This window comes from Schistocerca gregaria, chromosome 3, assembly GCF_023897955.1.
Source record: "Schistocerca gregaria isolate iqSchGreg1 chromosome 3, iqSchGreg1.2, whole genome shotgun sequence".
Taxonomy (NCBI): domain Eukaryota; kingdom Metazoa; phylum Arthropoda; class Insecta; order Orthoptera; family Acrididae; genus Schistocerca; species Schistocerca gregaria.
This window is the reverse complement of record NC_064922.1, coordinates 628185361-628211011: the sequence shown is the minus strand read 5'-3', so window position 1 is coordinate 628211011 and position 25651 is coordinate 628185361. Positions and strand designations below refer to the sequence as shown.

General features: G+C 39.2%; 1 protein-coding gene across 1 annotated transcript in view; it reads left to right on the top strand.

Moving 5' to 3' along the window:
• The window catches only part of LOC126353882 (nucleoprotein TPR-like), a 342294-nt gene that overhangs the window by 143042 nt on the left and 173601 nt on the right, over nt 1–25651 (top strand). Inside the window, exons 13-15 of the mRNA XM_050003086.1 lie at nt 6658–6859; nt 14919–15126; nt 19837–20074. Coding sequence (XP_049859043.1) covers nt 6658–6859; nt 14919–15126; nt 19837–20074 — 648 coding nt within the window. The remainder of the gene's footprint in view (nt 1–6657; nt 6860–14918; nt 15127–19836; nt 20075–25651) is intronic.

The following is a 25651-nucleotide window of genomic DNA, read 5'->3' as shown; positions in this document are numbered from 1 at the left end:
CACTTGTCGTTCGTCGCCACTCCAAAATCTGCGAGAAGTGAATACTCGGTTAAAAATCATAGGGAAATAGTTATGATCTGAATGGGATTTGATCCAGTGTGATCTCTCAATCACGAAGTGCGTGCTTTGTCACTAGACCACTTTTTATTTTACTTTTTTTTTTTTGAGGGGGGGGGGGGGCAGAAAAGAATAGAACATTAAACCTTATGCGCTGTGCGCTAACTGCATTACCTGTTGAGATGATGCTAGATATCAGTAATTAGTGTTTTGTTTATAAATTTCACCTAAGTGGTAATGAGAAGCTAGGGAAAAATGGCAGCCGACATACAAGGAACATTTTGGACCAGTGCAAAGGAGAGATGGAGATGCAATTCCGTATAAAGTGCATGATATCCATGCATGCTATGCTTCCATACAAATTGAGACACTTAAACTCTCCTTCCCTGCGCCATTTTGCATACCCTGTCAAGAGCAGTGCACTTGTCATGCAAAATAATCATCACTGAATAGCAAAGTCTCACATTGTGGCTCTAACAAGATACATTTGTATCCGGTATGCCGAATATTAGCTCCAAAAACCAAAAACCAAAAACTAATAACACAGCATTCATTGGCAATGTTCACTACCTCGTGTTCTCTTCCATTCCCTATAGTATAAACGATTCTAGCGAATGGTAGTGAATGTTCTGCAAATGTTCTTTCGCACATGTTCGCTTCCATTTCCTCCATTGTAAACCAGGCTTTAGGTACTTAGATGCTTGACTTGTCTTATTGGACCATACCCATGTAAGTGTTGCCAAACCTTTAAAAACAAAAAGCTGCAGCATGTTATGACCACAGCTCACTTACTTTCTTAACATGCTTTGTATTGTTGAGTTTTACCAAATGAGAATTCAGAATTCAATAATTCACTTTGGAAAAGACGGGGGGTGAGGGGGTGGGGGGTGGGGTGAGGGATGTAGGATCACAAGAAGCCAGAATGGTTGGCCAATACTTACCTTTTAGGAAGTGAAATTCCAGTACAGCCCTCAAACATTTAAAACTAAACTATTCCTAACTTTTGCAATTACCAGTTCTTTTCTCAGGGAGGAAAGAGGGATGAGAAGAAAAGGTAGTCACTCAGATCACAGACTGAGAAGGGGGTCACATCTGCGTAAAGATAAGGAGACAAAGATGAAGGGGAGGCTCTAGAAAGAATAAGAAGTCAAATATGGTACATTGGCAAGGTCTGTGGCAACTTCAGCCCTGAGACAAAAGAGGGACAAAGGGAGAAGCAAGGATGGATTAAGAGTAAGAGAAACTAGAAGTGAAATGAACAGTGTGATTAAAAACTTAGGAGGAAAACAGAAAAGGGAGGAAGGGGTAAAAACCTAAAATGAGGAATGATGATGATTTGAAGAGAAAAAGAAATTTAGTAAATAATGAAATACTACCAGTGGGAAAAAAATTACTACCAGTAGGAAAAAAAAAGTGTTGTTAATGGAGGTTGTGTCCAAGAGGATGACACGTTGCAAGATTGTGTTGTAGAGCTATTACCTGTACACTCTCAGTTAAGGGAAACTAGTGCTGCATGCGAGGTGTTGAAGGCATTGAGTTCTCATAATTCATGCAATAGTGTGTACTCATCAACTGGGTACTGGATATCCTGTAAGGTGGACACTTGTTCTGTGTCCATTGATATCCTCAGTAGTCCATTCGAACAGACAGCCAATTTTGTGATAGATGGTCATATATGGTTAACGTTCTAGTCTGATTCACTAATGATGGCAGTTCATGTAGGTCAAGTTATGGACAGGCTTTGCAATGTTGCTGGTTCCAAACAAGAGTTGTAGTACATGCCTACATATGCTTTGTGCATGATGAAAGCATGTATCCTAAAAATTAGGTCTCTCGCTTGCATCTGTAAAATTTTATCACTTACCATCACCAACAGCGATAATAACCCACAGCAGATGGAATAAAAATTCACTGAATAACTTGCTGTGATTGTTTTTAATGCTTCATTGGCTACAGCATTCATAACAGTGTGTTCAGAACACTACTGAACACTCATTGGCTGTCGCAGATTGGATGACATAGGTCAAAACTGAGCTCAGCCGCCATTGTGCGTGACTCCAACTGTGGTTGGCGAACAACATATGTGGTTTCACATTTTGCTCTACCTTCGATATTTTCTCTACCCTAACATGAAAGATGATGGTGACAACAATCAAAATTCCCTTACCAATAAGAGTTGTTTAATGAATGTTATACAGTCGCTGCTGCAATGCGGCTTACATTCCCTTAAGTCATTGAATTCCTTGATGGTACTGATTTATGTGATAACAACTGAGAGAAAGGAAAACTGTAAAAGGCTATAATGTTATCCAAATCAAATACAAGTGACATATAATATTATACCATTGAGCATAAAATAAATCCACTGATTATAGCTTTACAATAATGGAAGTCCCATTACAGTTAAGCAAGCCACAACATACTGAACTGTTGTTAGTAGCAGAATAGAAGAAGATCACATGAATACTAGAAACTGGTTTGTGAAACTTCACAAGAGATTGAATATTTTAGGGATACCTCTGTGACCTCTTAGGAGGTGCTTAATGTTGATAAAGATGGTTAAGTGTTCATACTACTCAGCTGTGGCATCAACTTTTAGTAAGAAAAATTGCTCACGCAGCACTGAAAATGTGTACCACTATTACCAGTCCTATGAAAATACACTGCGTGGGAGGGGGGAAGTGAAGCACTTATAAGGGAAGGGAGAAATGAAACCTCATTGGTAGAGAGGTTATGTGCTGTTATTTCAGTGAGTGTAAAATCAAGTCGCACTTACAAAGAACATAGTGTATAAGCCCACTTACCAGTATGACTTTGCACCTCTCTTGGCACGGATGGATCCGCCGATTCAGTTGGGAAGGGTGTCATAAAGCCATTGTATTCCCTCTTGAGCTGGCCCACAACTGTTGTAACTGGTCCTGGAAATCCTGGATACTAATTCCAGGATGGAGATGACATCAGAGCTTGTCCCTAACGTTTTCTATCATTGATAAATCTGAAGGTTTTGGTGGCCACAGGACATCCACATCTCCTGGGCAGTTCATAGACACACTTATGGTATGTGAATGAGCAATGTCCTGTTGAAAAATGGCAACAGGATACTGTCACATGAGTTTGCAAGATGTTCGTGATACGCTGTTGTGATGTCAGAGTTCTCTGAATCACTACCAGATATTACCTGAAGAATTATCTCTCATCCGGGGTAGTGTAAAACTGCTCTTCATCACTGAACACAATGCTACACAGTCATGGCATCACTCTAAATGCAACCTTTTGTGTTGCGGAGTTAAGGGCAACCTTCATGTGGCATAGTAATTCCCTATTCCAGCTTCTGCTAGTCTCTGACCAGGAGTGTGGGATGGCACAGAATGTTGCAGAGCACCAATTACTTGTTATCAGATGGCAGGTGCAGATGTGAAGGTGCTTGGTGCACAAAATGGTGATCCTCCCATACTGTTATATATGGTCGGCCACAACACTGACAATGAGTTTACCTGCATTTTTTCCTCATGCTGTCCAACATCGGGCTGCTGTCACATCTGAATTCCCCACAAATCTGGATACTGCATGATTGAATCAACTGGCCACATGGAGATTCACAATGGTGATCCTTTCAAGCTGTGCCAGGTGCTGATAATGCTGTCTCACGTGAGAGTGAAGTACCTCGTTCTTCGTAATGATCACTCAACATCTGATACTGTTTACACCACTTATCTACTCTATCAAGCTTGGTAATAACACTAAACACAAACAACACTAATGTGCTCTGCTGGCCATTCTACCTGTCACAGAGAATCACAACTTGAATAATTATTTACATATCCGCTGGTGACTTGTGCATGAACAAAGTACAAAGTTACAGAAGTAAGTTACTGAAGATCTGGTTTGACTTTTGGTTGATATGAGATGCATTATAAACCTCGTGTTCCAACATTATTTTGTGCACCTTCATTGTAAAGTTGTTATAAATTCAACTGTTACATTTGTAAACTAAACTATAATGCCTTACTCGTCACACTTCTGTTGGAGGTGGTAAGCCTTTGTCAGGTTTTGACTTTTGATGTTGCTTACTTGATTATGGATCAATTTAAAATTCACTGTTGATTAAAACCTGTCCTGGGATGGAAACATAGTCTTATAGGCAAAAACACATGGAAAAACTAGAAAACTTACTGTATTGTGATGACGTCAAACTCTGAACATTTGGGTGTGTGGTTTGATGCTTTTACATAGATTCACGATGTCAGACTAACATCTTTGCAGTAAGATAATGAACCTGGTTTTGTGACTCTTTCCCAGATTAGTACTTAGGATGTGCTTGTACATGTAATACATTTGATGAAAGGTAGGTCTGAAGTCAATTATTGTTTCATTTTTAGAGTAAGTGTCATTCATAATTAAATAGTCTGTTATAAAGCAGATTGACAATGTCAAACTATGTGATTAACAATCAATTGAAGCCACATGTTTGGCCCCAATCAGCAGTCTGCCCACTGCTGGGAATATTCTTTATTTTCTGAAGCACTACTTAAGAAATGTAGTTAATTCCCATATTGAAATTCTAAGTTTGTGCTGATAACTATTAGTAGTGGATCAAGTGTTCAGCAGTATTTTTTAATACAGATTGTGAAATGCTTCAGCAGTAAGTTCAATGTATTGTACAAGGAGCACTGTTTGCTGTGTCAATTGTTTGAATGCCCCACTTTTTTTCGGTAGAGTGGAATTTGAGACCTTGTTAACAGTAGTAAAGTCTTCTTCCCTAGCAGATTGGTCATCTTATAAGACTACCATGTGGTGGACCCGGGTTTGGTTGCAATAGTGTCAGATATTTTTTCCCTTGATCGGAGGACTGGAACAGATTCCACACAGCCTCATGATGTCATAGAGCTAATTGAATGAGAAATAGTGACTCCAACGTCTGGAAAATGGACAACGGCCAGGAGAGCAGTGTGCTGACTCCCATGTTCCTCCATACCACATCCAAATGATACTATGTGGAAGAGGGTGACACAGCAGCCAATTGACATTGCTCACAAAGGAAACTCCCCATTGCACCCCCTCCATACCACGTCCAAATGACGCCATATGGAAGAGGATGACACAGCAGCCAATTGGCGTTGCTCACAAAGGAAACTCCCTGTTGCAACCCCCTCAAACGTAGCTGTAAGATGACCCAGTGGATAGGCGATCATAATCTTAACACAGATCAAACATGGAAACGGGAAGAAGGTGTACAGAAGTCTGGAAAAAAGAAGAAGAAGAAGAAGTAAAGTTGAAACAGTGAACAGTCCAATCGCAAGATGTGCAATGTGGAGTGCATTTGAGCAGCCATGTCAGCGTGGTTCTGTGGTCCAGGTGTTAGACTGTGAAGGGGGAGATCCATGTTCAAATCTCCATTGTAATCCCCCCCCCCCCCCCCTTTCACAGAATTATGAACTGTCTGTCTGGTCATTGATATGTCTGTTTGCTGTCTTTAAATTTGTGTCTGAGTCATGGTGCAATGTCCTTTTGCAACAGTGAGGTGTAAGGAGGGGATCTCCAGGTGTATGAACCTCCTATTTGTTCTACAAAAGTACAACATGCTTTGACTCATACATTCTGTTTTGGAAGTTTTGACTCTTGAATTCCTTTGTTGTAACATAGTTCACACTCGCTTATTTGTTGTTTTCCATTTCTGTGAGAGGTCTATGCGGTATCTTGCCTGCTCTGATTATTTATCTCATTTATGTGTGATGGTAATATATTCTTCCCATACGACTCTTATTCTATAATTATACAACCAGTACATAGTATGACAGTTGCCAAGACTACAGGAGGAGAACAAACATGTCAATGACCCGATGGAAAGTTCATAATATAAAAGGTGCCATGAGGAAGATTTGAACACAGATCTTCCGTTTTGTAGTACAATACAGTGATCACACGACGATAATGCTGTGATTCTTGCAATTTGCTTGATGTTGAACGTCCTGTGCTTGGACCGTTCACTGTTCCTATTTTGCTTCTTTTTTCACAGTTCAGTATAGCTTCTTCCTGTTTTCAAGCTTGATCTGTATTTAGTTTTTAATGGGCTACCCAGTGGGCCACTTTACCAATAAATCTGAGGGGCTGCAATGGGGAGTTTCCCTTGTCAGTCCTTTGTACGTGATTGCAAAGTATAGTTTTTTTTTTTTTTGACTATTGTTGGCCAAAACTGGATTCTTATTGGAATCTTTTATTGTGACAAAGTTCATGTGGATACTCCCAGCAATCTATGCCATTTATCTTTAGATAATATATTGGTGTATAAAATAGTCATACTTTGTAAAGTCTGTGAACCTAATTGGCAAAACAAGTTGATAAACCACTGTTTATTTCTCCTCAGTACTTCTGCAGAACTAGTAGTCTGTGTAGAGACTAAATATGTTCAAACTTTGTTTTGAAGAGGTTAATACAGGGCTGAATTTGGCATCCATTATTTACGAATGTAGGTTACAACTTGACATCACTTGCATATGTTGCCCATCAAGAAATGAGTTGCTAATGACCAGTCACATTCAGCATTCAGGAGTCAATTTATTAAAAACAAGCTTAAGACGATATTGTGTGGTTGTATTTCAGAAATCACAAGAACAATCTTCTGAGGATTCTAGAAGGCTGCAGAAAGAAGTGGAAAATTCAAGAAAAGAATGCACTTTGTTAAGTCAGCAAATTGAGTCCCTTGAACGGCGTCTGACAGATAAGGATGTACAGATAACTGAGCTTTCTTCAGTGATTGCAAAAAGATCTGCTGAAATAACTAAACCACAGAGCAGTGAGAAAGGTAAAGTACTTACAGGAAAAGGTATAGTTGTAAAATAATTTTAAAAAACAGGTTTCTTTTGGAAAAAAGTGCAGTGTCCTGAAATTGTTTCATAAAAAACGTTATCCAAATTATGTTCTCCCTGGGAATTTATTTATTTGATTCATTTTGATATTGCCAACTACGGTTTTGTTTTCTTTTTTGTTCTGTTTGATTTTATGACGTGTAACAGTAATGGCCAGTTTTTTATGTTGCTGTTTGTATAGTTCTATGGAACTTCTAGAGGCATTACTGTGCCATTCAAGATAATACATTTGTCATCAAACAAATCTTCATCCATTTCGTTGATATTAGTTAGTACAGTGTTGAAACAATACACAACCACGTTTTATAGGTGCTTTCTGATTTATTGTAAAGTAAGGGTGTCCTTAAATTTATCAGATTAATTACATAGTGTAGTGTAGAACACATGAGTCAGTATCACTTGCTAATTATGTGTTAGAATATTGTGTTTAAGGGGAAATATGGGTTTGATTGTCAGTAGATGAAGTTACAAAATTTGTTTCGCGCTTTGAAACAATCTTTGAATTGTCTTCAGAACATCTTCTATTTAGGTGTCCAAAACTAATATTACGGGGAAGAGAATATTATAATGGTAGTTTAGAAAGCACCCTTGTTTAAGTAGTATGTACAGTTTGCAGAAGTCCTACGAGACGTTAATGCAGTTAAAAAACACCTGGTAAGAGAGAAGTAATTATTAAAATGTTGTGATTGCTTGTGTATATATTGTAAACTAGCCAGCAACTCGGCAGTGCTTCGCAGTTGCTAAACATGTATTCGAATCTCCAACCCCCCCCCCCCCCCCCCCAACCACTCCCGGCACCCTTTGTTGTTTTCATTCTCCTCTCTCTGTTCATTAGCTCCTTCCTCCTTCCATCTCCTCCTCCCCCTCCCTCCTGGCCCAACTCCTCCTTCCCCCTCACTGTGTCCATTACCTTCTCCCCTCCCCCTCACTGTATATATATCCCCCCCCCTTCCCCCTCTTCCCTCTCAGACTTTCAGCCTTTTAAACATTGGTATTACGACAAAACCTGGATTGCAAATTGAAGGCGCGTAAAATAGTGGGTAAATTGGTTGGGATCATTGGTATGCAGGGTATGAGAGACATCTCTCCAGCTCCTGGATCTGTGAGGATAGTAATTTCAGTGACAGTGTTTTGCATAGTTTTATTCTGCAAGTGGGAAGGATTTCAAAATTTCAGATGATTCTGATTCCATAATAGTATTCTAATCATAAGCCGATAAGCTATAAATACATCTTTCCTGTTTTCTATTGAAACCGGCTGCAAGGAAGAAAACAAAACAACACATTGTTGTGTATGCAATTTTTATCTAAAATTATATATCAGAAGAAAGAATATATATGGAAACAATTTGTCTAATGGTTACATGCCCTGACATCGTAGTTAAAACTGACCGCAAGAAAGAAAGCTAAACCACACATTTTCACATCACAGCACAACATTTTCTTTCCATCTGTTAGTGAAACAAAAAACCTATACACTGTAGTTTAAAACAAAATACAAATAGCCTATGTTCATTTGAATATTTATAAGAGTACCATGTAAAAATTGAAGTAAATCAGTCAACAACTTTTTGAGATATTTGGTAACAACTTTAAACAGTGTCTTGTCTTTTGGTACACCTGTCTAATATTGTGTAGGGCCACCGCGAGCACGCAAAAGTGCCTGAAGTAGTGCTGGAGCGAATTGACACCATGAAACATGCAGGGCTGTCCATAAATCAATAAGAGTATGAGGGGGTGGAGATTCTTCTGAATAGTGTGTTGCAAGGCATCCCAGATATGGGCAACAATGTTCATGTTTGGGGAGTTTGGTGGCCAGCAGAAGTGTTTAAACTTGGAAAAGTGTTCCTGGCGACACTCTGTAGCAATTCTGGACGCGTGGGGTGTCGCATTGTCCTCCTGGAATTGCCCAAGTCTGTTGGAATGGGCAGTGGACATGAATGGATACAGATAATTAGACAGCATGCTCACATGTGCGTCACCTGTCAGTCATATTTAGCCATATCAGGGGTCCAATATCACTCCAACTGCACATACCCCACATCATTACAGAGACTCCACCAGCTTGAACAGTCCCCTGCTGACATGCAGGGTCCATGGATTCATGAGGTTGTCTCTATATCTGTGGTCGTCCATCCGCTAAGTCCAATTTGAAACGTGACTCACCCAACCAGGCAACATGTTTCCAGTCATCAGCAGTCCATTGTCGGTGTTGACAGGCCCAGGTGAGGTGTAAAATTTGGTTAAATCTTGATAATGTAGCAGCAGTGACCGATATAACAGTGGCACCAGACACTTGTCTTACATAGGTGTTGCCAACCGCAGTGCCATAGTCTGTCTCTTTACATATCGCTGTATTTGTATACAAGACCATAACAGCAAAGGGAAAAAAGATTTGTAAATTACTAATTTATTTCTTTGTATCAAAAGGAAAATTCTCTTAAGAAAACTTTAAAAGTTAAGAAACAGAATTGCTGTTCAGTACTTACCTTCAAGAGGTGAAATTGTTAGTAATACCAGTACACGTATAAAAGAACAAAAATTTATCATTTTGGGAGGGGTATTTTGGGTGAGGCTGAAAGGAGGAGCAAACCACTCAGATCCCAGGGATAGAAGAGTCCCAGCTGTTGTGAGGATAAGAGGAGATACAGATGAAGGGAAGGCATCAAGGAGAGAAGGTGGTCAAAGATAGTATATTGGTAAGCCCTATACCAACTTCAGCCTAGAGATTGTGAGCACAGAACGAGAAGTAAATGTGAATTAAGAGGAAGAGAAATGAAATGAATAGTGCAATGTGTATAAATCTTATATTATCAAAATTAGAGGAACCTGCAAAAGTGTGCACATTAGTTTACCAAGTAGCATGTGTCCAGTGTGAAGCATTTTGTACAGGAATGATAACAGCTAAACTGGCTTAGCACATGAGTGGATCTAGAATAACTACCTGCCTGTCCATCTTGGGGACTAAGCACTGCAGCATGACTTAAGGGACTTAACTGCCAGCAACACCACATGGCTGTTTGAAACCACCTTTCAAACACTACTTTCTATGAACTTGGCCCCCAGCTTATCCTTGCATACCAGTACCCACCGAGACTTGACGTCCATTAGAATAGTATCTCTCATCTTTTTTTCATTATAATGATCATTTATATAATTAATATTTATTATATGATTTATTTATTATCTCTTATTTAATTATTTTCTATTATTACTTTTCAGCCTTCATTCTTCTCCACTTGACCCATCTCCCTCTTAAGTTCTTTGCGCATCTCCTTTTCCTCCTGGTTCTTAATTGCACTATTCCCTCATCTTAACTCACCTTTGCTTGTTTCTTTACCATCATCCTCTCTGGACTGAAGCTAGCACAATGCTTTCTTTGCAATGTACGTCTTGATGATGTCTCTTCCTTCATCTTCCTTCATCTTACATGAGCTTGAGTGACCTGACCCTCTTTTATAACCTTCCACAACCTGTCTGTCTCTCCTCCTCAAGGAAGGAATTAGTAGTACCGAAAGCTAGGATTAGAGTTTTCAAGTGTAATTTTGTTTTTTGCGGCACTGTCAGTATTCAGCAACAAATAGTTACCCCAACAAGAAGCTGAACAGTGTAACTTATTCTTTGTCGGTGCGCACAGTCCTGACTTTACCAATAGTATACCGTGCGAAATAGTCAGTACGTAATTATTGTGCAACATATTGTATTATAAATTTCACTTCTACAACTGCATCTACATCCACATTGTAGCAAAGCACTGTGAAGTGCATGGCAGAGGATACTTACTACCGTACCAGTTACTAGGGCTTCTTCCAATTCCAGTCATGAATGAAGTGCAAGAAGGAGATTTTTTTAGAAACCTCTAAGCATGCTGCAGTAAGTGTAATCCTGACCTCATTATTCCTAGGGGAGTGGTACTCAGGAAGTTGTGTATTTCTAGAGAATCTTGTTCTTCTTATTTTCCGGTGCTGCAGCCCATGAAGGGTCTGGGCCTTGTTGACTACCTTTCCCTTCCAATCCTCTCTCGACTTCATCAGCCTCCTCCAGTTTCGTACTGTGTCTGTACACCATCCAGCCATTGCAGTATTGGTCTCCCCACTGATTGGCTACACTTTAGCATTGCAGTTGGCACTTTCTTTGGCAGTTGCTCTTATTACATTCTCTGCACGTGCCCAACCTCTATAAACTTTGTGCCTTTATATCTATGGTCGCTCATGGAGTTTTGTGGAGTTTATACATTTCTGCACTGGTCCTAATTCTCCAAGCACCATTTTTGTATAGTGTTCCATATATCTTGCACAGTACTCCCAAATACTTGTACTGATTTACTCTTTCAAGCCCTTCTCCACCTTGTTTTGTTTCTGTTGCTGATCATATATTTTATTTTTCCATACTTATTACCAAGCCAAGTCAATGTGCTTCATGTTTCAAAACTACAGCAAATATTCTTTATTTCAACCAAACATGGCTACATTACTTGTAAATGCCATATTCTGAATTGTCCTATTGAAAGTAGTACCATCTATTTTGCTTGGCAGTGATAGTGAACAGGCGTACTGTACTCAACATTGATCTCAAGTTGCAGCAGTGCGAGTCAATTAGATTTTGTGTTCTTGACAAAACACCATCAAAAACACTGAAAACATTGCAGCAAGCCTACAAAGAGCACCCCGTGGGTAAAACACAAGTTTTTCTGTGGCCTAACCAATTTCGGGAGGGAGGGGTGGGGTAGAAAGACTTTGTGGCTGCTCCACACTCCCAGAAGATCATAAACTTCGAAGACTGAAACTGGCGACAACACAATTGATCTCATGTTGCAAGAATACTTGTTTGTAGTTAACAGAGATTGCAGAGATAACAGATCATTAACAGAGGTATGCTACGAATCAACTGAAGACATTGTACAAAATGTTCTAGGCTATAGAAAAGTTGCAGCAAAGTGGGTGCCTCATATGATCAGTGACAAACAGAAGGCTCACCATGTGATGGCATGGCAACAGTGGAAGAGAAGGTTTCAGGATGAACCAGATTTTTTTGGAGTCTTACTTGCAGCAAATGAGACAAAACAGGACAGTGTGAGATGGAAACACCCTTCATCTCCAATACCCAAAAAGGCCAAAGTTCAACCAAGTGCAGAAAAGTCATTTATCTTGTCTTCTTCGATAAACAAGGCATTGTGTACAATCGTATGGTGGATGAGCAACATATTGTTACTGCAGATTACAATTGTGATGTATTGAAGAGGCAATTAAGGAGGAAAATTGCAACTAGAAGACCACATCTTGCTGAAATGGAATGGATCCTTCATCAGGACAATGCACTGCTTCATCATTCCATCAAGACTCAGAAAACAATAAGTCACTGAATTAGGCATTGAGGTGATGCCACGTCATCCTTATTCACTGGACCTAGCACCATGTGACTTCCACCAATTTCCTGCAGTAGAAAAGAGCTTCGGGTGTGTTGTTTTCAGAGTGATTGAGAGCTAAACAATCAAATTTTTGTTGTACTCAACAGACTATCAGAAAGGATCTTCAGGGAGTGTTTTGAACATTGTTGTATTATGCTCGAGGGAGATTACTTTGAAGGTCTGTAGTCGAATTTGAATAAAGGTGAGCAGTATTTTTCGCTACATAAATAATTCTGGTTATTTTTTGATATCCCCTCATACATACATTTTATGTGGCAGAGAAGTCACCCCTTCACCCTACTTGCTGACCCATCACAGCCTGTTTGGTGGCTGACTTTTCTGTCAGGCCACACGCCCCTCCTATCTGCTTCCTCAGCTGAGGATGACACGGCAGTTGGATGGTCCCGATGGGCCACTTGTGGCCAGAAGACGGAGTGCTTTTGTCAGGGATGGTCCCCTTAGCCTTTGAGGAGCTCTCCTCTTCATACAAGGCAGTGGGTTCCTTCTATTATCCTCAGCAGGCAAGTGCCCCATCAAGATAGAAAAGGAAAAATGAAAGACACCCTCAAGCCTCAAAACCTAATAACATTGGGATTGAGAAAGCCAAGAGTTGCCCAAAAGGGGCCGATAGGAAAGAAGACAGAGAAAGTCTGATACAAGTAAGTGAAGTAATGTCAGACTTAGCTAAGGCTCATTTGGTTGCCACCCCCGTACTCCCAAGAATGGAGGCTTCTGTGGAAATGCACTTTGTCCATTGTCCCATCAGCTAACTAGTCTGGCATGAATGATCCTACCAGGAACATTATTCATCGCACCATATCTCAGTGGGTCATTGAAACACACACCTTCCCCACCAATGTTAAGGCGGTAGTCCATGGGGGGGCTTTCTCAGGACAGCTTGCACCTTTCTTGAAGTGTCTGACATTTCAGTTCCTTCAGCACCTGTGTTGCAGTCCCCCATGGATCAAATAAATCTGTGACTGTCCGTGCTGCCCTTCTGAGTATATACTCATCCCCTGCTAGTCATATTTGGTATGAGTCCCATACAGTTGAGCAATATTCTAGGATGGGTCACATGAGGGATCTGTAACCAATCTTTTTTGTAGACTGATTGCATTTCCTCAGCATTTTACCAATAGACCAAAGTCTGCTTCCTGCTTTACCCATGACTGTGAGTGAGTCTATGTGATCTTTCTGTTTCATGTTAAACCTGTTACACCCAGGCATTGTATGAATGTAGTGATTCCATCTGTGACTCATTATTACTGTAATTACAGGATACTATTTTTTTTTCCTTTTGTGAAATGGCAGAATTTTCATTTCTGAATATTTAAAACAAGTTGCGAATTTTGCACCTCTTTGAAATCTTATCAAGATCTGATTCATTATTTTTGCAGCTTCTTTCAGACTATATTTCACAGTAGATAACTGCATCACCTGCAAAAGGCTGAGGTTACTCTTAATGTTGTCTACAGTGTCATTAATGTACAATATGAATAGCAAGGGTCCAGAGACCCTTCACTGGGGCACACCTGAAGTTAACTTCTACATTTATCAGTGACTATCCATCCAAGATAACTTGCTGCGTCTTCCCTACCAAAAAATCCTTAATGCAGTCATAAATTTCACTTGATTACTGATACACCTGTGCTTTTGTTAGTAAGTGTAGATGTGGTATTGACTCAAATGCTTTTGAAAATTAAGGAATACGATGTGTGCATGACTACTTTGATCCATGCCTTTCAGTATGTCATTAGAGAAAAGTGTTAGTTGGGTTTTCACATGATCAATGCATATAGCATCTATACTGGTTGGCATGGAGGAGGCCATTCCATTCAGGCACAAAGCTTCTTGTTTCATGTCATCATTTTCTAGAAATTTGCTGTCTCCTCACTTTCATTTTGTGTTACTTATGATTGTGTTTACAGACATTATAAGCTGCACATTTGTGCTGTTTTAGTGATATTCCTTGTGACACGCATCCATAAAAGGTAGGCCATTGACAGTGATTTCTGTGGTGTTACCTTTCCTTCATTGCTCTGAATAGGCTATCTTTGCTTTTTTCCTCCATGCATTTCTATTTCTTTGTGTCAATTGTACTGTCTTATTTTATTCTTTGCACACTATTTTTCCCTTAATACCATTTTGCAACTGCCTTCTGTAGAGCTGTGTAAAGTACATGTAGAACTCCCTTCATTTAACTTTGAATTTCATTTTCTTCTGACATTGGTGGTACTTATCTATTTATCTGTATGATCGTCAAAAATTAATAATTATTTCATCTCCATGGAGCATTATGGGCTATTTTTACAATTAGTCTGTTCTGTATCAACATTTGTTATACTGCTGCAGAATGATTTATGGTTCAACATTTGTTATACTGTTGCGGAATGATTTATGGTTCCTTCTGCTATTCTGAGAAACCATTTTACGACGAGCGACCCTTTTACAATTATCTCACAGTGTCATTTAACAGGACAGTCTTTGAATTTTCCAGTAGTAAGATTCCTGTTGTAAGGCATGACTTTATGAATCAGCTTTGTTTTATGACATAGCATACAAACTCCTGTTGCATTGGTTTTGTTACAGATGATCAGGCAGATACACTAATTAGAAAACTTAAAGAGAGTGAGCTTGAATTGTCGAACTGTAGGTTAAAGTTACAAACTACAGAAGAACTTTTGGAAACATCAAGAACACATTCAGTAATTTATAAGGACTCGTGTCTTAAACTGGAGAAGGATCACCAGAAGCTGATTGAAGATTTTAATTTATTCAGAGATAATTCAGCAAAGAGGTTGGTGCAGTACATTGTACAGTTTACTTTTACATAATAATGAATAACAATTTTAGAGCTGAGAGCAGAGAACATACAAAATTTAGATGGTATGTTCGTTACAAGAAGACATTTTGTAAGTACATTTGCTATCAGTTTGTGAAGAAATGCACAAATTCTTCTGTTGAAGTTGTGAAAAATATATGTATCTTACTGCATTTGGAAGCCACACGTACCGCTCAGAAGGAAGTTACATGGCATACTTACACAGTCATTTGTATTCTTACTTCAAATGACATGCTGTAGCTTCTTCTTTTGTAGTGTAAAACTAGTGAGATATTCTGTAAGCCTTGTAGAGAAACACTCTTTGAGTAGTAGTCTTCAAAGTGCCATTTGTAAGCTATCATTAATGTCCAGTTGCACGAGTTATTTAGTGTAAAACACACTATTTACCAAGTGTTACGTATTTGCATACATGAAGATACTACTAAAAACTGAGCTTGCGTGAATTTAATGTCAATTGGTAAAACTCTTAGACTCTTCTTTTGTGGGGCCACATTGTTCGTAGTTGCTTTTCAATTCCTTACGGTATTTTTGTTCAGTCAGTACATTTTCACCAGAAGCGTTTAATATTATTGAGGTAAAGCATCATCAGTGGTCTGTAATTAAAGTTATTTACTATTTGGTGTGATTTTAAGATTAAATAGTTCATTAACAATATGTCAGTTTTTACTAGTGATTTCCACTTGGCTTCTCACCTACATCGGGAAACGCCATCTGCTAGCACATCTTCGGTGTCTTTCTTCATTAAATACGATACTTACAGTCTAATTTTTCATTGCTTCATAGAACTATGCATTTCTTACGTTTTACACAACACACTTTTTCATGCGTCACTGCTTACTGTTTATTTTTATTCTCCTAAGTGAGTATTGATTGTGAAAAAATGTACATTGAGGTGAGTGATAGGACTTTCGACACAAGGTATAAACAACATGTCAGAACATTGAAATACGGTACAAACTATTCAACATTTGCAGACCATCTAAAACAAGAATACCATAGACTAAGCAATATTGAAAAAGATGTGAACATCATAAGAATCAGTGAAGCCAGAAACCTTCCTCCTTGCCAAGAAAATTTCCACATACACGAAGCATTAACACAAAATAAACAGGTGCTCAGTGACCAGATAAATATTGGAAACCAGATACTATATAAAATAATTGAAAAAAAAATCACATGAAAAAGAAAATAACCTTTTCCATCCTTACCTCTCTGAACCCCCATGCCCTTTCCCAGTTTCATTTCATTTCTTGCTCCTCACCTTTTCCTCCAACCCACACTCCGTCACACTACTATACCCTTATGTCCACTCATCATTGCTTCTCCCTCCCACATAAACATAAACAAATAAATAAACCACTCCATAGCTATTCCTTCATTATTCATCACAGTATATAAATTCACAGCAACATAATTAATTAGAACAAAACACATGCAGGTAAAGACAAACTAATGGAAACGTAATATTGGCAACACTACAAAACACAATACATGCTTAGAAGTATAAAAATAACAGCGGTGTGTGAAAATGTGTGCTGCATAAAGTGTGAGAAATGTTTAGCTCTGCAGAGCATTGAAAGATTAGACTACAAGTGTCCGTATCTAATGAAGAAAGGCACCAAAGATGTGCTAGCAGACAGTGTTTGCCAATGTTGGCATGAAACCAAGGAGAAATCACCATAAGTAAAAATCAACATATTGTTAACAAATGGTTTTTCTAACTTAAAAACAAATCAAATTGTAAATATCTTTAATCACAGACCACTGACGATGGTTTTACCTCGATACAGTGAAATGCTTCTGGTGGAAACTTGTGGTTATAATGATGGAAGAAAATATTTGTGTTAGTGCACGTCAATTGTTTCAGGTGCAACCTGCACTGCTACCATACCTGTGCATGGTTTTTTTTTTTAATTAAAAAACAAAGATGATGTGACTTACCAAACGAAAGTGCTGGCAGATCGATAGACACACACACACACACACACACACACACACACACACACACACACACACACACACATCCATGCACACATATACAGACACAAGCAGAACGGGAAGAGACGATATATTGAAGGGCATGTTCCTATCTCCGGAGTTCGGATAGGTTGGTGTTAGTGGGAAGTGTTCAGATAACCGGGACGGTGTAACACTGTGCCAAGATGTGCTGGCCGTGCACCAAGGCATGTTTAGCCACAGGGTGATCCACATTCCCAACAAACACTGTCTGCCTGTGTCCATTCATGCGGATGGACAGTTTGTTGCTGGTCATTCCCACATAGACTGCATCACAGTGTCGGCAGGTCAGTTGGTAAATCACGTGGGTGCTTTCACATGTGGCTCTGCCTTTGATCGTGTACACCTTCCGGGTTACAGGAATGGAGTAGGTGGTGGTGGGAGGGTGCATGGGACAGGTTTTACACCGGGGGTGGTTACAAGGGTAGGAGCCAGAGGGTAGGTTAGGTGGTTTGGGGATTTCATAGGGATGAACCAAGAGGTTACGAAGGTTAGGTGGACGGCGGTAAGACACTCTTAGTAGAGTGGGGAGGATTTCATGAAGGATGGATCTCATTTTGGGGCAGGATTTGAGGAAGTCGTATTCCTGCTGGAGAGCCACATTCAGAGTCTGATCCAGTCCCGGGAAGTATCCTGTCACAAGTGGGGCACTTTTGTGGTTCTTCTGTGAGAGGTTCTGGGTTTGAGGGGATGAGGAAGTGGCTCTGGTTATTTGCTTCTGTACCAGGTCGGGAGGGTAGTTGCGGGATGTGAAAGCTGTTTTGAGGTTGTTGGTGTAATGTTTCAGGGATTCAGGACTGGAGCAGATTAGTTTGCCACGAAGACCTAGGCTGTAGGGAAGGGACCGTTTGATATGGAATGGGTGGCAGCTGTCATAATGGAGGTACTGTTGCTTGTTGGTGGGTTTGATGGCCAGCTTCACACATCCGTCCACATCAAAGCTTGAATTTTGTGTGTATGTTTGTGTTTGTGTGTCTATTGATGTGCCAGCACTTATCCACACTACAGGAAAATGAAAAAAGAACACAATGAATTGGTCAACCCACCAGAACAATATTTTTTTGATGCATTCTTGAGGATATATACAACAAATACTCACACTAACTGAGCCATACATGTGGAATTCAGTCGATAGGGCATGCAAAATGTCAGCACTAGTACCCTTTATGCCCTACTTTCTCATTAATGCTAGCTGAAGTTATCACATAGAGATGTGCCTTGTCATGTTGGAAAAGTGTACCGCCTTGTAGGTGCACGAACAGTAGCACAACATACTGAATGATGTTTTGGATGTACTGTACACTGCCCAATGTTCCCTCAACGATCACTAGAGGAGAATGGACATTGTGAGACATGGCTCCCCCCCCCTCTATTATGCTGGGTGTTGGCCTTGTGTGCTCCTGTCATATACACTCCAGACGTTGGCACTCACCTATAGGATGCCACCTATGTGTGTGGCCATCATTGACCCAAAGCCAAAGCGACTCTGATCACTGAAGGCAAAAAGTCTCAAGTTGTTCCATTAGTGCCTATCTTGACACCACTGGAGGGGACTGCACAACATTGGGGCCTGAGTGGTAGACTCCCAAACGGCAGGCAGGAATGTAGCCTGCTTCACAGAGATGGTTGCAAATGGTGCTCGGTGATATGCCTGGAGTAACAGTGTCCTTAATTTGTTTTGAAGTCATGGTGCTGTTAACTTCGTAAGATGCGACAACCTTAGTGTGCATCTGTGTGACGCCGCTGTCTGGACCCAGGCTGAGGGCATGTGCACCTTCTGCTGACCACTGACCACAGTATCAGTGCACTGTGGAGACACCTTGACCCATGTCTAACACATTACTGCGGTAAGATCACCCAGCCTTCCGCAGACTCAATATACCTCGTCGCTCAAACTCAGTCGCTTGTGCACAAATGGTTCATGTCCACATTTCACTGCATGCTATCAAAGTTGCAGGTGCAGAAGGAGCTTTTTATGCCACAGCAAACTGACCACTTCTCGCTCTGGAAGTGAAGAACTCCTGCAGAGCTTGCTACATTCCACAGCTGATAATGCGCTTACCAGTTTGACTGGAATGCTACGTGTTTGTTCATTGCATAACCTGCCCTCTCATTGCCTCCCATTAAAGTATGGTGGCATGCTTCAGTCACTTGTGTCAAAAAGTGTTCTTTTTTCATTTTCCAGTAGTGTATATGAAACTGTCAACAATCTGGCTGTAGATAATATGTTAATAACAACAATAACTATGAAGATACACTCAAGTAGAGGTAGCAGCAGAATGCTTTAAGGGAAAACTAAGTCAACCAAGGCTCTTTCTCTGAATATAAATACAGTGTAAATGAGTAAATGTATAGTAAGTAGAACAATGCAAGATTCATGGTTTAGGTGAGTCAACCATATGCTTGTGGAGAGAGAGAGAGAGAGAGAGAGAGAGAGAGAGAGAGAGAGAGAATGTGTTTGCACACATTGTGTTGAAGATACTTTTCTTTAGCATGATTACAATTAGGTTGATTTATTCCAAGGTTGTACCACCTATTTGTGCTTGACTATGGCTTAGCGTGAAATACATGTAACAAATATTGAAGAGACTGTTGTTTGCACGGTTTACGTCACTTTATTACCTCCAATATTATTTCTTTTATTTGCAGAGAGCAAGAAGCAGCAACGCATATAGCAGCACTTTCTCAACAGATTGCTGATTTGAAACAAGATCTCGAAGCTGCTCTTGCATTTGAGGTCAAACTTCAGGACTGTTCCAAGGAATTAGAAAATACCAAGATTACAATAGAAAATTTAAAATCAGAACTACAAGAGCAACAGGCTAGAACCCTTGCTGCTGAGGTGAAGTATTCACAGCAATTGCTTGCACATCGGGATGATGAGAAGGTAATTTTTATTACTTCCTCTGCAAGCAAGGTTCTTGCCAGTAATAAATAAATGTTTGTAATATAGTATAGGAAGCTGGCCACGGTGGCCAAGCGGTTCTAGGCACTCAGTCTAGAACTGTGTGACTGCTACGGTTACAGGTTCGAATCCTACCTTGGGCATGGATGTGTGTGATGTCTTTAGGTTCGTTAGGTTTAAGTAGTTCTAACTTCTAGGGGCTGATGACCACAGATGTTAAGTCCCACAGTGCTCAGAGCCATTTGAACCATTTCATAGCATGGGAGATACAGCCCATCAAATGTAACAAAAATAGTCTACTTCCTGCAGTGTGTGCCATGGTAGAGCCACAGCAATTTTAATAAATCCTCAGACTTCCAGAACTAGGTTTCTTTCGGAAACTAAACAGATGTCACATCAGTTCATTGTGTACAAGAACACAAATATTAGCACAATATGTGTAACAAACGTGTGATTGCTGTTAATATTCTTTTGTCAGTTATAAGGAACCATGTCCAATGAACAATATCTGTGAATAATAATTTTTTTTATGTTTTACTTCATTTTAAATATTGCAACACCACTTGTCACATTTGGTAAGGACGAAATTGGAGAGTTGGGGAGGAATACGCTGCATGTTAGAGAGAGAGAGAGAGAGAGAGAGAGAGAGAGAGAGAGAGAGAGAGAACATGATAATCATTATCATGATTTTTTAAAAACATATGAAGGCATTTTTGGATGTCATATTTGATTGTGAAGTGTTTGAATAACAAGATCTCAAGTTATGGGACACTGACAAAGACTGTATGGTTCAGCTTTACTGGACCTTTGTGCAACTCTGGCTGAATTATTCCCCAGAGTTCTGGGGAATTTTTTTTAGAGTTCTGGGGAAATTTTTTTTTTAGAGTTCAGGGGAAGTTTTTTTAGAATTCTGGGGATTTTTTTAAAAGAGTTCTGGGGATTTTTTTAAAAGAGTTCTGGGGATTTTTTTAAAGAGTTCTGGGGATTTTTTTTAAAGAGTTCTGGGGATTTTTTTTAAAGAGTTCTGGGGATTTTTTTAAAGAGTTCTGGGGATTTTTTTAAAGAGTTCTGGGGATTTTTTTAAAGAGTTCTGGGGATTTTTTTAAAGAGTTCTGGGGATTTTTTTAAAGAGTTCTGGGGATTTTTTTAAAGAGTTCTGGGGATTTTTTTAAAGAGTTCTGGGGATTTTTTTTAAAGAGTTCTGGGGATTTTTTTAAAAGAGTTCTGGGGATTTTTTTTAAAGAGTTCTGGGGATTTTTTTTAAAGAGTTCTGGGGATTTTTTTAAAGAGTTTTGGGGATTTTTTTTAAAGAGTTCTTGAAATTTTCATTGTTTTAAATTTCAGTTAAATTTTTGTGAATTTGACTGTTAAGAACTGATACTCTTACAAGGAATTTTAATTTAGCTTGCTTCTTCAGAATTATAGTGCAGCAATAAAACATAAAAGAAAGAAAAACACCAAAGTGAAACAAACCCTTAATTGCAAAGAAAATGTGCCATTTACAGCAACAGAACACAGTGCATACACAGGAGAGTGCCAACAGCAAAGTAGCTTTAGGATGAAAACTTTCAATGAGCGTGACGTCACACTGTTTACATTGGCTTTATTTGAGTAGTTGCCAGCAGGCTCATGCACACACGCAGGGCCTTCTTCAGCTTCCAGTTACTTGAAGTGTTAGCCATATAAGCAGTAGCAACAAGCAGCCACATGCTATCTGGAAAAAATTTTCTGGCACGCCCAAGCTGTCAACTTCACATATGCGCAGATCAGTCAGAGTTGTAGTGGGGGTAGTCCCCATATGACCCATGTTTACATTTCGTGATTTTGCTGTTTCCTTCTCGTTTACAGGTCTCGTGTCAAATGAAAACAAAATTAATTTTTGTGACCAGGAGAATTAACTGAACTAAAATACATTCACATAGTTATGGAAGACTAAAAGATGTTGTCTGAGACGTTTCTTGATTTTTATTTTATTTCCACGGTATTGGCAATCAAGCATTAATCATCTTGCAGAACAATGAGGCTATTTTTGTTGGCTTGCTAAAAAAATCTGGCTTTCATTAATCTTTTCTGCAGAGGCAGTCAATTTGAAGTGAAGAGTTTCATTCCACATTATTGGCTAGTTTCAGCTGTTTGCTATTTCAAGTGCACATTTTCATCCACTGTCATGTATGACACAGTGCCATAATAAAGAACCGAACTTCAGATAATACAGTACTGGTACTCCAAGAAAATTGGCATCCCAAAAACCTCACCATGTGTGGACCTACTTGTGCATGAATCTGGACATACAAATGTGCACTTTAAGCATACTAATGCATTTCATATGGTTTATGAAATTCTGATGCTCTTGGAGTAATCTTTGATTTCCTGTTGATTTTATGACATAATATAAGATCTCTTAATGCTGTAAACATACATAAATGCTGTTTGAAGATTAATGAGCTTACAAATTTGGTCAGACAAAGATTCCAAGACTTACCAAGCGGGAAAGTGCCGGTAGATAGGCACAATGAATAAAACACACACAGAGAATTTCGAGCTGTCGCAACCGGTGGCTGCTTCACCAGGAAAGAGGGAAGGAAAAGGAAAGATGAAAGGATGATGTTTTTAAGGGAGAGGGTAAGGAGTCATTCCAATCCCGGGAGCGGAAAGACTTACCTTAGGGGGAAAAAAGAATAGGTATATACTCGTGCGCGCGCGCGCGCACACACACACACACACACACACACACACACACACACACACACACACACACACACACACACATCCATCCATCCATCCATACACAGACACAAGCAGACACTTCCACATGGGAAAAATATATTAAAAACAAAGATTCCAAGACTTACCAAGCGGGAAAGTGCCAGTAGATAGGCACAATGAATAAAACACACAAACACACACACAGAATTTCGAGCTTCCGCAACCGGCGGCTGCTTCGTCAGGAAAGAGGGAAGGAAAAGGAAAGATGAAAGGATGTGGGTTTTAAGGGAGAGGATAAGGAGTCATTCCAATCCCGGGAGCAGAAAGACTTACCTTAGGGGGAAAAAAGGATAGGTATATACTCGCGCGCGCACACACACACTTAGCAGAATTTTACGTTTCTGCCTTATGTGAAAAACAGTGTTTTTTGAGCACAAGGCATGTTTCCACACTTGTTTGGTACCACCTCTTGGTTTGATGTTACTTGTTAATTTGTGTTATTTATGCCTGAAATTTACAGAACACCATTCTTTGCAAAATTGTAGACTGGCAGTACATCGCGTTTTATCACTGTAACTCACCTCAAGTCTCAATATTTACTCCTGGAGTGGAATATAAACTGCCAGTTACACAATTTCTTGGCTTCATAGATAACCTTGTTAATTTTTTGCAGCGACTGAAAAAGTGAAGAAACTTTTACTGTTCTTAGTTCCGGTGTATATCAACAACTGTCTTTTTTCATTTATTTTTCATTTCATTTTTACAAGACATTTTTGTTCTTTCTTATTAGTTTTTTGCAGTAAGGTCAAACCATACCAAGTGGTCCAACACTGGCTGGTTGACCACCTCAGAAAAATTTGATTATTGGTGGGCGAATTCCCTCAAAAATATTATTAAACAAGTTTTATTGGTTATCACTTAGAAACAACAGCCATTTTTGTTTCAGGCCACAAGCATTCTTTTGCATTTACAAGTATCTGCAGTTCTTTAAATTATTCATTCATGGGTTGCCTCAGACTTTACAAATAAGAAGCATTTAGTTCAGCACACACTGGCCCATAAATTAAAACCATGATCACATAGCTGAATGTATTCCTTAAGATATTTGTTATAGCTTGAAGTTGTATTTTTCCAAAGGAGGAGTAATTTCTCAGCCTTAATATTTTTTGTGCTGTTACACTACACAGTATAGTTACTTTTTATTGAGTATCAATTGTGAGAATCTTATTACACTTTAAAAAATTACACTATTTAAAAAAATGTTTTTTAATTGTCTTTGTTAGTGGACCAGATAAAAATGTGAAAGTTATACACTTAATAGACCTTTATAATATCAAACTTCAGTATAAATGGCATCTTTGCGATTCAATGGGAAGTGATGCCCCCCCCCCCCCAAAAAAAAAAAAAAAAAAAAAAAAAAAAAAAAAAAATTCTTAACATCTGCAGTATCTGAACTAATGGATAAAGTATATCAGTTACATAATATCTGTGATCACTTTCTTAAAGGAATTACCCAACTAACTATATTATCTTGTTCTAACTTTATTTGTTTTTACTATATTGTTCATTGAACAACAGGGAAATCTCTTAATTCAGTTTTGGCATTGCTTAAAAGTATGCCGAATCACAGTTGTAAATTCCAGGAGAGACAGCTTCTTCAGTACCTCTTTAACAGAAATCCAGACTTGATCATTTCGAACATTTTTAAATGAGCTCCTTTGCCCTGGTAGGTGGTAAAATGTAACACATGCACATCTTGGTTTTGACAACCAATATTATCAACTTTGGCAATCCACCACCGTTTGCTACAAATGCAAGCCCCTATGTCCTTATTTTGAAGTGTCAGTGGTACAATTTTTCCACTGCAATGAAGTTGGCTAACAGGGCTTGTTGATGTGAACTTACACTTGAGGAAGTAGTGTGACTGAGTTATAAAAATAATGAGAAGATCAGGTGCCTTTAATCTTCTGACAAGTGTTAAATTGTTCCTTCAAGACAATGTTCTTATACTTCCTCACATTTTACAAAAACATAGGTAATCCCTTTTACTTGTTCTTTACAAAAAAGACATTTCTTGAAGTGGTAAGATCTGGTTCTCATAGGTCCGCTGCAGATTACTGGTTCTCATAGGTCCGCTGCAGATCAGCTTTTGTGACAGCTCCCTTTGTTGTACCCCTGACACCATCACACACATTCTTCCCATGGCATGATACAAAAAAGGGCCATTCTGCTTCAAGTACACTGTCTTTGTGAAAGGAGATGTTAATAATTTTTTCGTTTTTATATTGGTTTGCAGCACCATCAGAGAAGTAGATCAGTTTGTGTATGGAATGGTGGTGCTGTTTTATGTATTTTGTTAATTGCAATTGAAAAGTGTGCATTGCTGTAATGTTGTGTTCAAGACAGTCCCTTAAATTTTTGTTTATCTTGATCTTTATAATAGAACACAAATTGAACTGTGGTCTGTTTGTTTACCCAGTGGTGCAAAAACTGCCTGCATTTAAATTAAATAGATAGATTTCAATAATTCACAAATTCTATAAAACCATGACATACTCTACATATTTTTCTACAGCTACCTAAATTCTTGCTTCTTCACTCCAACAAATAAATATATTAAACAAATAAAACAAATACCGTGGGTAATTTTTGCCACCCCTTGGTGGTGCTAGGGTTAACTGACAAGGAGAGGTCCCCAGTGATGGAGTCGACTTTGTGAAAACGTCTATATGGTAATGTAGGTTAAGATCCCAGCTATCACACACTACAGCCATTCATCCTGTTGGGCCCTCATGTGCGAGCAATTGCATTGTTTATTTCAGAAACCAGTTAAGCACCAACTTTGTCCATTTC